The following is a 16,159-nucleotide window of genomic DNA, read 5'->3' on the forward strand; positions in this document are numbered from 1 at the left end:
TAAAGTTTTTATTTCGAAAAAACAGCGTAAAAATAGATTTTAAATCAGTAGCGAATACCGTATATACATTGTTAATAATGCAGAAGAAATGAAGCCTTTGTGAGAAATGGGGAGTGGTGAGGTTGGGAAGGTTCTGACTTGGCCATTGATTGTCACAATAGCTTGGATTTACCTTAAATCCGCGTTTTTTTTGGCACATACACCAGAACCTGTCACTTGTTGTGTGTCCATTCTCCAAAGTCCCCATCTTCCCCACTTGAAAAGATGTTGAGAGAAAAAAAATCCCTATTTTTTTTCATGCAGTCAATTTTCCCCCCATTTTCTGCCCCGGAATTTTATTGGCCACTAAAATACTGACCCACTTGAGGTCAGGATTTTTTGACCATTCAAGAAGCTTCGAATCTTAAGATTGACAAGTGGCATACGTCTATAAATAACATAGACAATATAGTCCGCTCAATTGCAAGAAATTTATCGCTCGCGTCTCAAGATGTTGCCTTCGACAGCTTTGCTCCGTTTGTTCATCCGATTAACTCTTCTTGTCGAAAAAAGTTCCGAAAAATTTTATCCGTCTCCATCCCGGACATTTAAGCCGCATTATGACTATATTGTCGGTGAGTTTGCATTGCTTTCTCTGATATATATTTTTGGAAATATATTATGTATACTGCTTTGCTCGCAATTTTAATATTATACCCGTTATTACATTCGCTGTATTGGTGAGAATTCATAGAGATTAATTAATTAGTTGAATATAATTAGTTTACTGGGAAGAATTATAATTTTGGCATCGAAATTTACGGCCACGTTCGGTGGACCGTGGTCATTTTCCAGCGTGAAAAGTTACACGTGATACCGAATTAAATATGAATACGAATTTTATTATTGTCATTTTAACTTCAATGATTATATAATTTTCTTAATTATAAGGCAATATAATTTTTTAAAAATTTTAAATCGCGTAGAGATGCTACGGGAATTTATTTCCCGGTGGGAAAAGTTGCTCGAGATTTGATATGATATAGTTGAAATTTTTAACCAATTTAGTTGTCGATGACGAATTTAAAAATTTCAAAATATAATAGAGCTTTTAGAGCGATATTTCTTGTGAATGATTTATACCTTAAAATTACATGGTTCTTATTTTCGAAATTATAAGAAAATAAAATTAAAATAAATTAGAAATTACATATTTATATCAAAACAAGAGATATATATTTCTAGCAAAATAATTTCAATATTTTTAAAACATATCGACTTGCAATGTAAGGTAGTTTAATTGACTGTATTATATTTAAATCGATTTAATTTATGGCAATCAAAACCCTTTCGGTTTTTATGTATACGAAGTCTTATTGCGGAACTACTTCAGGTGTTTTAAACCTCTCGGTAGCATTAAATATTAATTTTTCTCAATTATTCTTAATGTCGGTGATTCTAAAATTAATTTGAACTAATATTTTAAAGCAGCGTTTCTCAACCTATGGTCTGCAGACCAACTCTGGTCCCCGACGGGGACACAGGTGGTCCGCAGGCAAACTTGATAAACTAATTCTTATCTCTATATACGGAACATTTAAACCGTATTATGACTATATTGTCGGTAAAGGTTGCATTATTTTCTGAAATATATGTTTTTGAAAATATATTACAAATACTTACGAATATATTTATAGCAAAATAATTTTTCAATATTTTTAAAACTTATCGACTTGGTGTGTGAGGTAGTTTAATTGGCTGCATAATTTTTAATACCATTTAATTTATCGTAATTACCCTTGATCATTATCGTTTCGCTTTTCATGGGCATGAAGTCTTATGATAGCTGAACTACTGCCGGTGTTTTAACTACTCAGTACAATAAATAATAATTTTTCTTAATTATTCTTAATGCCGGTGATTCTAAAATTAATTTGAATTAATATTTGAAAGGAATATAAAGGTTTATAAAAACTTTTCAGTAAAAAGATTTCAATATCAATTGAAAAACTTTCTTTTCTAAATGATGGACAAATCCAAAATTGGCAGTTTTTCGTGAATGTAGTACAGCATATCGCGATTTACACTATTTTCTTTAAAAAATGCTTTGTTCTAGAATTCAGCGCATTTTGTAATCGTTATGGGATCATAGCTGATATCGAAACACAATACCTTCATTATGATGTTATAATTAAGTAAAAATATAAGGATCTTTTGTCCTTGTCTTGTCCCTTCAATCCGAACACATGTAGCCAATCTGAACATATATTCAATGTGCTAAGAGCAGGACCGTAACTAGGCTGGGGCAAACCGGTGCACTGCCCCAAGTCGAACTGTAGGGCCCCGATAAAAAATAAGTTTATATATATATATACACACACATTGGCGTACGCAAGGGGGGGGGGGGGTTGGGGTTCTAATCCCCAAGCCGAGATTATAGTGTTATTTTGCAGGAAAAACGGAAACCCCCCTTGAGAAGAAAAAAAAATCGAAACCCCCCTTGAGAAAATTCTGCATACTCCTAAGTATATATACATATATATATATTGCATGATAATAACCCTCTCAAGGAGCCCCAAGAAAAGTCTGCCCCTCGGCCCTAAGCAGGCACGTCACGGCCCTGGTTAAAAGTAAAAACCGGGGAAAACTTGAGATGTAAACTTTGCCAAAGATTTTGAAAATAGATTTTGACTTTAAAACCATTATTTGGAAACATTTTCCATTTTTGAAAAGAATGATTTGGTTACCATTACATTGAGTTCAAAATGCTATTTAAAATTTATTGACAATAATACATCCAGTCACCCACCAGCAACTTTTATTAATTTCGACTACACACGACTTTCGTTCGTACATATTCTGGAGCTATTTAAAAATATTGACGAGAATATTTTAATTTCCCGTAGAAAAAATAGCATTTTGATTGAATTTTTTTTTTTCTAAAAGAGTTTTTCAGATAACCTAATTTTTCAGAGTTTTTCAGAAATATTGATTTCAATTAATCACTGTTTAACGTATTGTATGCGAAATTGTACTCACCGACTTCGCTTAATGTCAGTTCCACCTATAGCGTAACTTCGGGGTATTACTGTACCGATAACTATTTGTCTCTTCTCAAAAATCTGTAGCAAGTAATAAGAAATGGTGACTCTGAAAAGTTTTATTCCGGCCGGAATGAATGCGTCCGATTCAATTTTTAGAAAGAGTATAACGCAGGGCCGTAACTAAGATTTCTGCCGCCCGGGGCAAACATTTTGCCACCCCCCTCACCTTTAAAATTACATAATTTTGTAATGGAGTTCTTTTTTCCCCACCTAAAACTTCCGCCCCCCCCCCCTAAATCTTGCCACCCGGGGAAGTTGCGCCCCCACCCCCCCCTCTAATTACGGCCCTGCTTAACGGACATTCCTCAGATGCGGTCACCCCTCTTTTACGACAAAATAATAATTACCCCTTTTAAAATAAAAGCATGCATTTCAAACCCCTCATTAACGGTCACCCCTCTTTTATACGGACGAATTTTTTTGTCCCGCCGGTGTCCGCATAAGAGATTTCACCGTATTTTCATTGCCTCGTGGGTCGTTAAATATCTTGATGGAATTAGTGAAGTCGATGTCTTTTTTAACCCTTTCACAGTACTTTAAAATACCACTAATTTTTTAATTCCCATAACATCCCTTACATTCATTGTTGGGTGTCAGTACTTTAAAATGTAAAGCAGTGTTTCTCAAAGTGGGGGCGATGTAATGGTCTAGAGGGGCGATAGAAGCTTCAAGTATAACACAGGATCTTATGGGTTCGCTTGAGTCTGGGGGCGATGAGAGAAAACAGTTTCTGAAGAAGGGGGCGATGGAACAAAAAGTTTCGAAAACTAGTGTAATGTAAAGACTGTATATGCATAACCACTGTCTACGATTACCAGATGACAGAAAAAATTTGGGACTAGTTATTTAAATATGTTAATTAATAAAATTCAGTTAGGGGTGTTCCGCCCCTGTAAAAATGTTTACTGCATTGTTCACAAAATGTTCCCCAACTAATATAATATTATGGCTTTCTTTGCGGTAAAATAAAGGAATATATTTATTATTAAATTCAACATATTTTGAATTAGTATTTCTTATTTTTATTGCAAACGTACCGTGTTGACGAAACTTTCAAGTACCAAATTGTGTACAGAATATATTTTTTTGTTTTTATTCTAAAATGGCCTTCCAAAAATTTGCGTGATAATTATTTCATTTTTTCCATGTGTGGTAGTGAAAGTATTAAAGGTCTGTAGAGAGCGCTGTCGTAATTCTTCTCTCTTTTCGAAGGTCTATAGCAGTCTAAATGCTTTGCGGTCGTTCAAAGTATTACGTCAGCATCGAGGGGGTTTCGGATTTGCTGACTTTTTGGAGGAGGACAAGGGGGGTGGGGAGGAGGGTTTGAAGGTTGCTTATACGTCATCGACCAAACTTTTTAGAAGATATGTAATATTTTAAGTTGCTGACGGGGGAGTGTTGTGCTGACGTCTGCTGACGAGGGAGGGGAAGAGGGGGGGGGGTCAGTGTTTTGCTGATAAAGGGGAGGGGGTTAAAAATAGCTAAAAATCTGCTGACGTAATACATGAATGGCCCCTTTTACGCAAGATATAAAATTCACCATTCCGTTGTTTTCCCCGCACTAACGATTTTCGTTATGTTTGTAATGTTTATAATTCAAGGTAGTGCTCAACCTTTTTCGGAGAGAGCGGGCCACTTCATTGGTTTGAAAACGTTTCGCGGGCCACTCGAGTTATCTGGAAATGTGTTTGCGAGTCACTCAGGGGATCTGAAAGTGTACCGCAGACCCGTTTCCAGCGACCTGCGAATGTGCTGCGGGAAAGCCCGTTTCCACGCCACCCGAATTGTTAAGTAATCTGGAAATACGCTTCGAGTCACTTATATGATCTAGAAATGTGCTCAGAGCCACTAAATTGATCTATAAAAATGCCGCTTGCCTCTTAAGTGATCTGTAAGTGCGCTGTGAGCCTTTAAGCGTAACGCGGGCCACTCGAATGAAATGGTCCTGAAATGCACCGTGAGCCACTTGAGTGAACTGGAGGCGTGCCGCGAGTCGCCCAAGCACATTTGGGTCACTTAGGTGATCTGGATATGTACCGTTGGCAGTTTAAATGGTCAGGAAATTTACCACGAGCGGAGGCTACGAGGGGGAGGAGGATCGTGCTCCCCAAGCCAACCAAAAATTTGAATTTTTAATATTTCTTTGAAAATATTGAAATATCGAGAGGAAATACCTTATACATAGTATTTTAACCAATTTCTGTTATTGAAATACTGTTTGAAGTGTGGTATCTCTAAATTTCTCAGGAAGAAAATTTTCATACCTCCCCCCCCCCCCAAGCATTTTGTGCCCCCTCCAACGTTGATCCTGCGTACGGCCCCTGGCCGCGAGCCCCTTAAATTATTTGGTAATCTTTTGTGAACCACTTGAGTGGTTTGGTACATCAGATTTCCACATCAGATGACTCTGAGGGCCATGGGTTGAGCATATATGATTTAATTCATGATCTATTTTCGATAGATTGATTTGTTCAATCATATCATGATCATTTCTTCAGGGCCGTCTTAAAAACATCATCGTCCCCCCCGGGCCAAGTGATTTCTCTGAGGCCTCTCTGAAAATTACAAAAAATTCAACTACTTCTCGTTTTTCTGAGACCCCTTCTTCTCTTGAGGTGGGCCCATGCGTTAAGACGGCACTGCATTTCTTGCGTATGATGATATCGACCCGATTGCTAATTATTGATAATTCTATCGTGCCAGTGCCATCTTAAGGTATGGGCCCACCCGGGCACGGCCCGGGGGCCTCACAAAAATGAGATCTGGTTGAAATTTCCAAAAATTTGCCTGGTAGGGACTCAGAAAAATCACTTGGCCTGGGGCCCATGATGCTCATAAGACGGCCCTGTATCGTGCTCGTATTCCGAAACCTCCACCGCGACCAAACCAAAATAACCGAAACCAAAATAATAAATTATTATTTGGTACATGGATCAAAAGCGGTTTAGGACAACCAAACCGGCTCTCCAGGCACTTAAGGGCTCTCATATCTTTTAACATGGTAAAAGAAACTATGCTCTCTGGTTGTAATATCATTAAAAACACTATTTATATATAATCATTGGATTTATTTGAAATTTTTTGCACATATTTTTGATTGATTAATGCTATCCTAGGGCGGTATAAAGTTTTACATACTTAATTTTTTGCAAATTTTCAAAAAAATGCACTAAAACAGTTAAGTTTGCATGCATGATAAAATACTAGGACATCAATGTGTAATTTTGAATAAAAATTGATTCAAAATATATATATATATAAATGATACTGTTCGGTTCATGAAATAAATGAAGCAAAAGATTGAGATTTCATTGACTCGATTTTATTTAAAATTTAATTTTAGTTTTTAAATTTTAATATTTAAAATTTGAAATTTAATTTTACATAAGATTGAGTCGATATGAAATCTCAATTTTTTCTTTCATTTCATGCGAACTGAACAGTTTTCTTTATTTTGAATGAATGTTTATTCAATTACATTGATTTCATGCATGTTTTATCAAGCATGCAAGCTGTTTTTGATGCATTTTTTGAAAATTTGCAAAAAATTAAGTATTGGAGATATGTTAAATTTTGTACCAGCACAGGATATCATATACAATCAAAAATATGTGTAAAAAATTTGAAACAAATCAATGGTTAAATAGTATTTTATAATGATCTTATTACTAGGGCGTAGTTTTTCACCATGTTAAAAGGTATGAGACCCCTTAAGCTGCCTCTGATGCAGTAAAGGGGACGTTTATAAAGACTATTGCGTGGCGAAGTACTGTATTCTGATGTTAGAGAGCGATCCCGAAAATGCAAAGCAAAAAAACTACCTGGTTGTAATTAGAAAAATTGCTCACTTAAATCAAATTAATCGTGAATATCTAAAGTAAACCATTTCGTAAAATTGTTTCGTTGTGAGTGTACGATATTTTATTTTTTCGTTTTATATATAATCAATGAATTATTTAATTAATATTTTATAATTTTGTTCTCCCTCACTAGTCTTCGGATTAAAGGATTTCTTTTTACCATCTGGTTATGGAAATTGAATGCTTAATCAGTAGTTCAATTCTTTTCTAATTAATCATTGATTGTTTATGTATTTATACCGTCTGTTACTAACACTCACATCGATCTATTGAGTTGAGAAGAATTGGTTCATAATTTAAAGATTATTTACTCTGTTAATTTTTGAGCAGTCCAGCAGATTCAGGGGTCCATCCAGACATTTTTTGTAGGCAGGGACGGTCATGGTCCCCACATGGGCGGGGCCGACAGGGATCTAGCCCTGGGGCCCGGGACAATTCTGATCATTTTTTGCCTTTTTCACGCTATAAATTAACTATAGAAGGGCCCGTGGGAAGTCTGACCGGGGGAGACCCGTAAAGGATCCCAGCCTTGGAATCCCATTCATTCAGCCTGGGGACCTGCTTTAGGATGTGGGGGGGCCATAGGGACGGTCTCCGGTTTTTTATGGGCCCGGGGCAGAAACAGCTTTTCGGCCTTCTAAAAGCACGGTTTCTAACCCCTCCCCCATATTGTTTAATGTACGCAAACGGTGGGAGGGGGTTCGGGGCTACCCTCTCCCGATATCATGGTGAGTTTTTGTAGTAAAAAGTAACCCCGCTCCTGAATGGAAAAAATGTGAAACACTGCCCCCCCCCCAAAAAAAATCCTGCATACGATACTTACCCCCCCCCCCCCATTATCCATGAACATCCTGGTGTGCACCGAGCTCACATTGGCACCTGAGAATGACTATCAAATCACTATTACATGGTTGTAAAAAAGACTTAATAAATTTGGACACACAAAAAATTTTCAAGTGTGCCCCCCTGGCACTTAAATATTGGAGGCCTTTTACCCAGGGCCACAACTAGATATTCTTTCTGCCGGACAAGCATGCATTGTGCCTCTTCCGTGTAATTTTGAATAATTTTGAAAGAGTTCCCTCTGGTCCAGCGCCCGGGGCACCAGATTCACTTGCACCCTTCTCTTTACATGAAGGGGAGGGGTTGGTTTCATGAAAACCTTGGCCAGTGGGTTCGATGTCTGAATTTAAGGTGACAAATTTAATGACAAAATTTTAAGCTATTGCTTTGTGAAAAAGTCAGTCAAATGTAATCAAAGTATTATCCCGTTTTTGCGGCCCCTAAAATTTAGCGGCCCGGCCGTGGTTGTACCTTTCGCACCTGTCCCAGCTCTATAGGGACCTGTTTTTGTGAAAATTTCCCTTGGTGAAATGGTCATTAGTTTTGTGAAAAGTGAACAGTCTATTTAGTTTATTATAAAAGAAATGCCAGATTTATGGTTTCATGAATTTGTATTTTGTGAAGGGTCCGTTTCTGAGATCCGAAATTTTGTGAAGGCTCCGGAAAACGGACCCAAATTTCTGCTGGACAAATCTCTGAGATCAGCCTGTTTCATTCAATCACGGAAAGATAAAAATGGAAATGATTGTGACCAAAAGGGATGGAAGATATATTTATTAGTGAGGGACCATTTTGCAAATTCTGCTGTAGTTTCATCCCATTTTCTAATACTGTATTTCTATCTTCTATGTGTACAAATACAAATACAACGCCACAACAGGCAAAATGCCCAACGAGGTGGCTAATAAAAAGATGCCCATAAAAATATGGATGTCATATATTTAAAAAAAAACAGCAACCCAATTAAAAATGCAATTAACACAAATTATAAACAATATATACACATGATAAAATATTATACAACGCCCATAAAGAATACTTATGGTTGTCTTATTCTAAGAATGGATAGCTTCTCGATTTACCCCAACATGTTTATCGTATTTCTTTTTAAACGTGTCAATTGTGTTACAATTTACTACCTCCGGGGGTAAGCTATTCCATTTATTAACAACCCTATTAGAGAAAAATTCCCTGCGACACCATAACCTTGCATTGTCCCTCACCAATCGATACTGGTGTCCCCTTGTAAAAGCAGTCGATTGGCGGTGTACTAAAAGTTCATGGTCCATCCTATCCATCCCATTGAAAATTTTGAACACTTCGATCATATCTCCTCGACACCTGCGTTCATCCTGTGTAAGCATATTCAAAAAATGAAGTCTCTCTTCATAACTCAAGACTTGTGTGCCAATAAGGACACGCGTACATTCATAGCCAAGTACAAAATGCCCATTGATGCTCTCTATCTACTTTCATTCCAACATAATTTCCTGTGCTGTGTGAGATATAATTTCTACACTGCTCTGATAAAATTAACAAGTGTCCATGTTTATTATTAGATTGTGAATTGTTTTTACTATGTAGTACCAAAGCCTCCTAGAGTATACTACATGATAGGCATTGGTAGTACCTTGTGATATTATATAAAAAGCTTTACCTTAAAGTTATTAGTATTAGTGTATTTTCCTATCACTACAGTCCTTCAAAAGATAGGCTTATTTGTGACTAGTTTCACTATAAGAATGCAAAATGTATCCACTGACATTAATTAAATATTTCATTCCAATTAATTAAATATTTCATTCCAATTAATTAAATATTTCATTCCAATTAATTAAATATTTCATTCCAATTAATTAAATATTTCATTCCAATTAATTAAATATTTCATTCCAATTAATTAAATATTTCATTCCAATTAATTAAATATTTCATTCCAATTAATATATACATTTCAATATTAAAATTTATGTCAAAAATAATGACACAACCATACTTTTCCTCATAAGTTGGTGCTGGCTCTGCAGGAGCAGTGGTTGCTGCTCGATTGTCTGAAGACCCTTGTGTTTCTGTGCTTTTACTGGAAGCTGGTGGATCACCAAATCGTCTGACTGAAGTTCCATCACTAGCTTTCTTTTTGCAACATACAGAACTGGATTGGGATTTCAAGACTGTTCCACAAAAAAGAGCAGGAATTGGAATGATAAATAGGGTAAGTAGATATTGGTAGCATCTTGTGCTTTAAAAAATATTACATGATCAATAATAAGTCGCTAAAATTTCAAAATTTAATGGATGGTTTGTAGATGATGATTTTTTTTTTCAATTAAAGCAACTTCCATGGCCACGAGGAAAAGGGGTAGGTGGTACAAGTCTTCTTAATTTCTTCATGTATGTTAGAGGAAATAAGCGAGATTATGATGAATGGGCAAAAAGTGGAGCAACTGGATGGAGCTGGAAGGAAGTCTTTCCTTATTTCTTGAAATCAGAGGATAATACTGATCCTGAGATAGCTGGAAATGGTAGGAATCAAAATTCATTTTGGAAAACATTAGTACCTTTACTCTCAGAAGACATAAAGGCCAGTTATTAAATCAAATTGTAATTAGTCTTGTCTATTGCAGTTTCCAATATGAATTGGATGATATTGATGTTTGGGTTTTTTTTTAATTTCAGGATATCATGGAACTGGTGGTCCTTTAACAGTATCAAGCTGCAGCTACAATAATTCTCTGATGACAGCATTTGCAAATGCCGGAAAGGAAAGAGGTTATAGTTACGGTGATATCAATTCTGGAAGTCAGACAGGTTAGGAAAATTCTATCACTTTTTGGCCCGTAACTAGGTTGGGACAACCAAATGAGGGGCCCCACATAAAACGTACAGTTATTTTGCATAATAAAAATCATTTCAAGGGGCCCCGAGAAGGCACACTACGTTCCTGATCGCCTTATTTAAATGTTCAAAAAATTATAGTATGAAGTTTTGTTTTTCTTATTTGTGTGTGTGTGTGTGAATGTAAAAACTAATGGCAATTTTTTTCTAGGTTTTTTCAAGCTGCAAGGTACATTGAGGAATGGACGACGGTGTAGCACAGCAAAGGCATATTTAGTACCTGCTGAAGACAGACCTAATTTTGATATTGTGATCAATGCACATGTGACAAAAGTATGTTTGTTTTCTAGAACATATTCTTATTTGCTTCTGTTATGATGTTTCTTTCAATTACCTTATCCTAAATTTTTGGGGATTTAACTAATTCCAGTACTACTAAGGGTTGCTAACATGAATTCTTTTACATAATTGCCACATGCAAAATACAGTCGAATCCCGTTTTAACGAATACCGTTATAACGAAAATCTCGTTTTAACGAACACTTTTCTAATCCCCCAGATAAGTTTACATAAGAATAATGCAAATACCTGGAATTCCTTTATAACGAAATTTTGCTATAACGAAGCGATTTCTCCGGTCTCCTGGAGTTTGTCATAACGGCATCCTACTGTATGTATAAATTGGGAGATCTGATGAAATTAAGTTAACTGTTCAACTTAATTATATTTGAAAATGTAAAATATTTGGTAGATTCATTCATTTCTTTCTAACATCATCTTCATCTCCCATGATTGGATGTCTATGTATTCTTTCAAAATGCATTAGTACTTTATTTGGTCTTATATTTCGAACATTGTAGTATATTCTCTCATCAAGTTCAATACATTTATTTTCAGGTTTTGATAAATTCAAAGAAAGAAGCTTATGGTGTTAAATTCCGTATAGGAAACAAAGAATACACTGTGCAGGCTAGAAAAGAAGTGGTGGTTTCAGGAGGCAGTGTTAATTCAGCTCAATTGCTTATGTTGTCTGGTATAGGACCAAAAGAGCACCTTGAAAGTCTTGGAGTAAGTGTTTGTGTTAAGTTTACACATTCAAATTGTGAGGGATAATTCATCCTATTTATCATCATACCTGTCATCTTTGAAACGACTTTTTTCCTTTTCCTACCATTTACAATGAAAACTTTGTATAAAAATATTTATAGATGAAATTTGTTTTGTTATTTCTAGATACCAGTAATTGCTGATCTGCCAGTCGGTGAAAATCTTCAAGACCATGTTGGAACAGCAGGTGTGAATTTTGAAGCAACTGGAGCCAGTCCTCTTCTACTTGGAGAACTGATGAACCCTGAAAATGCAGTAAAATTCATTCGTGATGGAAAAGGTACCTTTTATACCTCTTAGGAATTTATTTAATCAACAGAAAACAACCTTCAAATATATATGTTAGTTTTTCCTTCCAATTTTTACATACCAGGATATACTGTGATATATGCTGGTTAAAATTCTTTTACCAAGTATTAATTTCTCAAACATGCTTGTTTCTTTTAATATTACATTTCAATCTATTTATTTATACAGTGTGAATACAATAATAATTACTGTATTCAATGTTTGGAACAGAATTGCCACTTTTCCCATTGCAGTCTCATTGAGAAATTCGTCTTGGAAATTACCTAAATATGGACCAAAATAAATGATAGCCTAACTTTAGGGGAAAGAGAACTAAAAAATCCTTTGGCAATCAAATCAAACTAAATTATACCAGAGAATGAAGTTCATTTGAATGTTTAAAATTTGATTTAACACTATGTGCAGTTGAAATTGAACATGGTTTCATGCATATCCCTTTAGCTTTGAATGGAACACATACATGGACAATCGTTTAATGTAGATAATGTAATCAAAAGTTTTTCACACCTAGCAAGTTGTACTTATTACTTTTTCTTACATTCATAGGGCCATTGACAAGCTTCTCAGGAATTGAAGGATTAGCCTATATAAACACTAAATATGCAAATGCCAAAGAAGACTGGCCTGATGCTGAGATTCATTTGGCTTCTGGAAGCCAAGCAGCTGATTATGGACAACTATTGAAATCTGCCACGGGAATGAATGATGAAGTTAGTATTTTTCTCAGAATGTTTTATGCATAAAATCCACTTATGAAAAAGAAAAGCTGCTGTTATGTAACTTCTTTTGCATATTTGTAAGATTAATATTCATTTCCATATCACCAAAGCTGTTATTCTCATCAACTGTTCTCTCTAAAATCAGAGATAATTATTTTGCTAGGCTGCACCCAAGTGAACCAAAATCTACATTATTGCAACCCCTTCAATAAAGTGTTTTCTATTTATTGGAAAAGAGTTTATATTGCAAAACAATTTATATATATATATTGAAAATATAAAACTGAAAAAACTGACAAATTTTCAATTAAAATTCAAAATTTAAAATCACTTTGAAATTTATTGGTTCTTTTATGATTGTTGGCTAAGACTTATGAAAGAAAATGAAATATATTTTAAGTGACATTTGTTTTTTTGAAAGAAATTATATGCCCACACATATAAATAATATTTAAGTTATTTCCAGATTTTGTTTTCATCAGCAAAAGTTAGAGATGTGAGATGAGAATATTCTTGGAGAAAACAAGAATTCTGAGAATATTCTCTTTCTAATATAACTATTCTGAGAATATTCTCTTTCTAATATAACTCTATTCTGAGAATATTCTCTTTCTAATATAACTCTATTCTGAGAATATTCTCTTTCTAATATAACTCTATTCTGAGAATATTCTCTTTCTAATATAACTCTATTCTGAGAATATTCTCCTGGATGTAAAAATTAGAGAATAATCAAGAATATTCATTTTTCTTTTAAATTAAATTTTTTTACTAATTTTGTTTATATTATGAAATATAAATCAGTTTTCATCGCCTGAAGCATTTAGAAAAAAGCAATTTTTGGCATAATCACCCCTAATGACAACTTTTAGTTCAAGAATATTTCAGAATATTCTCTTGGTCATGATGAGAGGTTTTAAAAGTTTGGTTATGAAGATTTTAGACACCTTAAGATTAAAACCTTAAGAAAATTATTTTAAAATTAGATAATTTTTCAGAAATGAGTTAAACAAAAAATTAAACCAAAGGTGTTGATAAAGGAAGCTATTCTTACATAATTATCTTCATTCTCTAAGATGTAGAACTGTTGCTTTTTTCAATGTACATGCACTTAAATTCTGTATCACTTATATTTCTTTAAAAGTTGTGCAATTCAGTCATGTTAGTTTAATTTTCTTGCTTTCAAACCTTAATATTGTGGGCTACAAACTCTACTATTTCTGTCTTGGTGGAAAGAGAGACAGGGACAGAGAATATACTTTTGAAGAATTACTATTATAAATTACTAAAGTTGTACAAAAGTTGAATCTCCAATGGACCTCCCCCACTCTGGTTAAGAATCCCTGCTCTAGGTCATCCATTAATCAGTCTTTATGGTTATGTTACTGTGATCATAGCTTATTTTATTTTGTCAATCATTGCACTTGAAGAAAATGATTTGTGTGTAATAGAGATAATTATTTGTATAGTTATAGAGGTATTATAATGTAATTATTTTCAACAGGTATGGAACAAAGTGTATGCCCCATACTCTGGTAAGAAGACGTTCACATTTTTTCCTTGCACTCTAAGACCAAAAAGCAGAGGTACTATTAGATTGCGTTCAAGAGATCCAAGTGTCCACCCGATTATTGATCCCAATCTATTTGATGATCCTTATGATCTTGATGTCTTAGTTGAAGGTAAGAATGATTTAGTTTTTTTGAATTTCATAGTTGTCATGTTCAGTTTTTTAAAAATTAAAATTATTTTTTATGTATCTGAAACACTTCCTCAAATTTCAGTAATATTAAAAACTTTGATATTATACATTTTAATTTTTAAGTATAGTGGTACTGTCGTGGAAACAATTCAAAACAGGAATAAAAAAATATTTATTAAAAATTGAACTGCTTGCAAGCACATATTCATTTAACAAGCATGAACAAGCACAAACATATGAGAAAAAGCTCATTTTAAATATGAAAGTTTCGGTGCTTTGTTTTGCACAAGTTGAAGCCAATAGATAGTCTGTACTGTTATTTTTACAACATAGACTACATTATACTGTACAGGGCTGCAACTAGGAAAAAGGTGGCAAGTTTGGTACCGTGGACACTATATAGACTGGAGGGAAGGGTGCAGGATTTTCATTACTTGTTGTTCTATTAAAAATTATGGGTTAGGGGTGCCTAATGGGATGCTTGCTCCAAATGATAGAACAAATTTTTGTCTCTAGTTGTGGCACTGGTACTGTATAAAGATAATTTCATTTTGGGGGAAGGGTAGAATGAACTCACAGGATTTCCATGCAAAATTTATTTTGCATTTGACTTGTCATTATCTTTGTGTGCAATTTTATTTGGAAGCAAATAAAATCAGAATTTGAAAAAAGTTTGATTTGAGAAAAAAAAGGTTTTCATGATATGTGTAACTTCAAGAGTAAATTCGTCTAATTTATTATTGTATCAGAGTAAAGTAATTGAAGATATATTAAATAGGTTTTGAAATATTTGTATATGCATGAATGCGTCATTAAAAGGAAAATAAACACATGTTCTCATTTAAGAGGATTGGAATAAACCTATAATTTACATTCATTCTACAGGAAACTCATGATTAATTTAGCATTTGAGAAAGAAAGGTGATAGAATTGAATTTTTTATTTCTTTTCCAGTCATGAAAGAATGTGTTTCACTTGTGAATAATACAAGAGCTTTCAAATCGATTGGTGCAAAGATGTTTGAAACCAAGTTTCCTGGTTGTGAGAACCTCAAACTTTATTCACACGAGTACTTGGAATGTGTGGCCCACACCTATGCTTTCAACTTGTATCATCCAGTTGGCACATGCAAAATGGGTCAACCTAAAGACCCAACAGCAGTTGTGGATCCCCAACTTAGGTTAGACATTTCTTTTTTAAAATTAAGTCATTTATAATTCTGATCATATAGCTAGTATTTATAATGCTGTTTAACATAGCATATTTAATACAAGTTAATTTTTTGTCTTCATTAGAGTAATTGGAATCAAAAACTTGAGGGTTGCAGATGGTAGCATCATGCCAACGCTAGTGTCTGGTAATACCAATGCTCCTATCATCATGATAGGTGAAAAAGCAGCAGATATGATCAAAGCTAGTAATCGAGATCGATCAAGGTGTCAGAAGTACTGAAAGAACATGAATAGTTTGGAAAATAACAATTTTTTTTGTTGATAGCTTGTTTATGTGCATTATGTTTTAGTAACATAATCACTTTATTGTTTTATTTATTTATAGTTTAAATATTTTTATGAATTGTATTATGAATTTTTTGTATTAAAATATTTAATTAATATTCAGTTTGTAATTATTCTTGTCAAAAATTTAAAATATTTAGAAGTTCTCATACATCCAAAAATATGCAGACACCTCATACATTCT

At 34.3% G+C, this 16,159-nt stretch overlaps 1 protein-coding gene across 1 annotated transcript; it reads left to right on the forward strand.

Moving 5' to 3' along the window:
* Nucleotides 1-214: 214 nt before the first annotated feature.
* Nucleotides 215-16,069, forward strand: LOC149072921 (uncharacterized). The gene is made up of 11 exons (XM_089246665.1): nt 215-614; nt 9,796-9,998; nt 10,119-10,308; nt 10,463-10,594; nt 10,833-10,954; nt 11,519-11,689; nt 11,855-12,008; nt 12,584-12,747; nt 14,261-14,438; nt 15,413-15,638; nt 15,754-16,069. Exons 1-11 carry the CDS (start codon nt 491-493, stop codon nt 15,908-15,910), a joined length of 1,821 nt encoding a protein of 606 aa, XP_089102791.1. The 5' UTR covers nt 215-490; the 3' UTR covers nt 15,911-16,069.
* Nucleotides 16,070-16,159: the final 90 nt, after the last annotated feature.

The sequence above is a fragment of the Pholcus phalangioides genome, unplaced genomic scaffold (assembly GCF_987345545.1).
Source record: "Pholcus phalangioides strain wild (caught in Gottingen) unplaced genomic scaffold, Ppha-v1.0 ptg000017l_1, whole genome shotgun sequence".
Taxonomy (NCBI): domain Eukaryota; kingdom Metazoa; phylum Arthropoda; class Arachnida; order Araneae; family Pholcidae; genus Pholcus; species Pholcus phalangioides.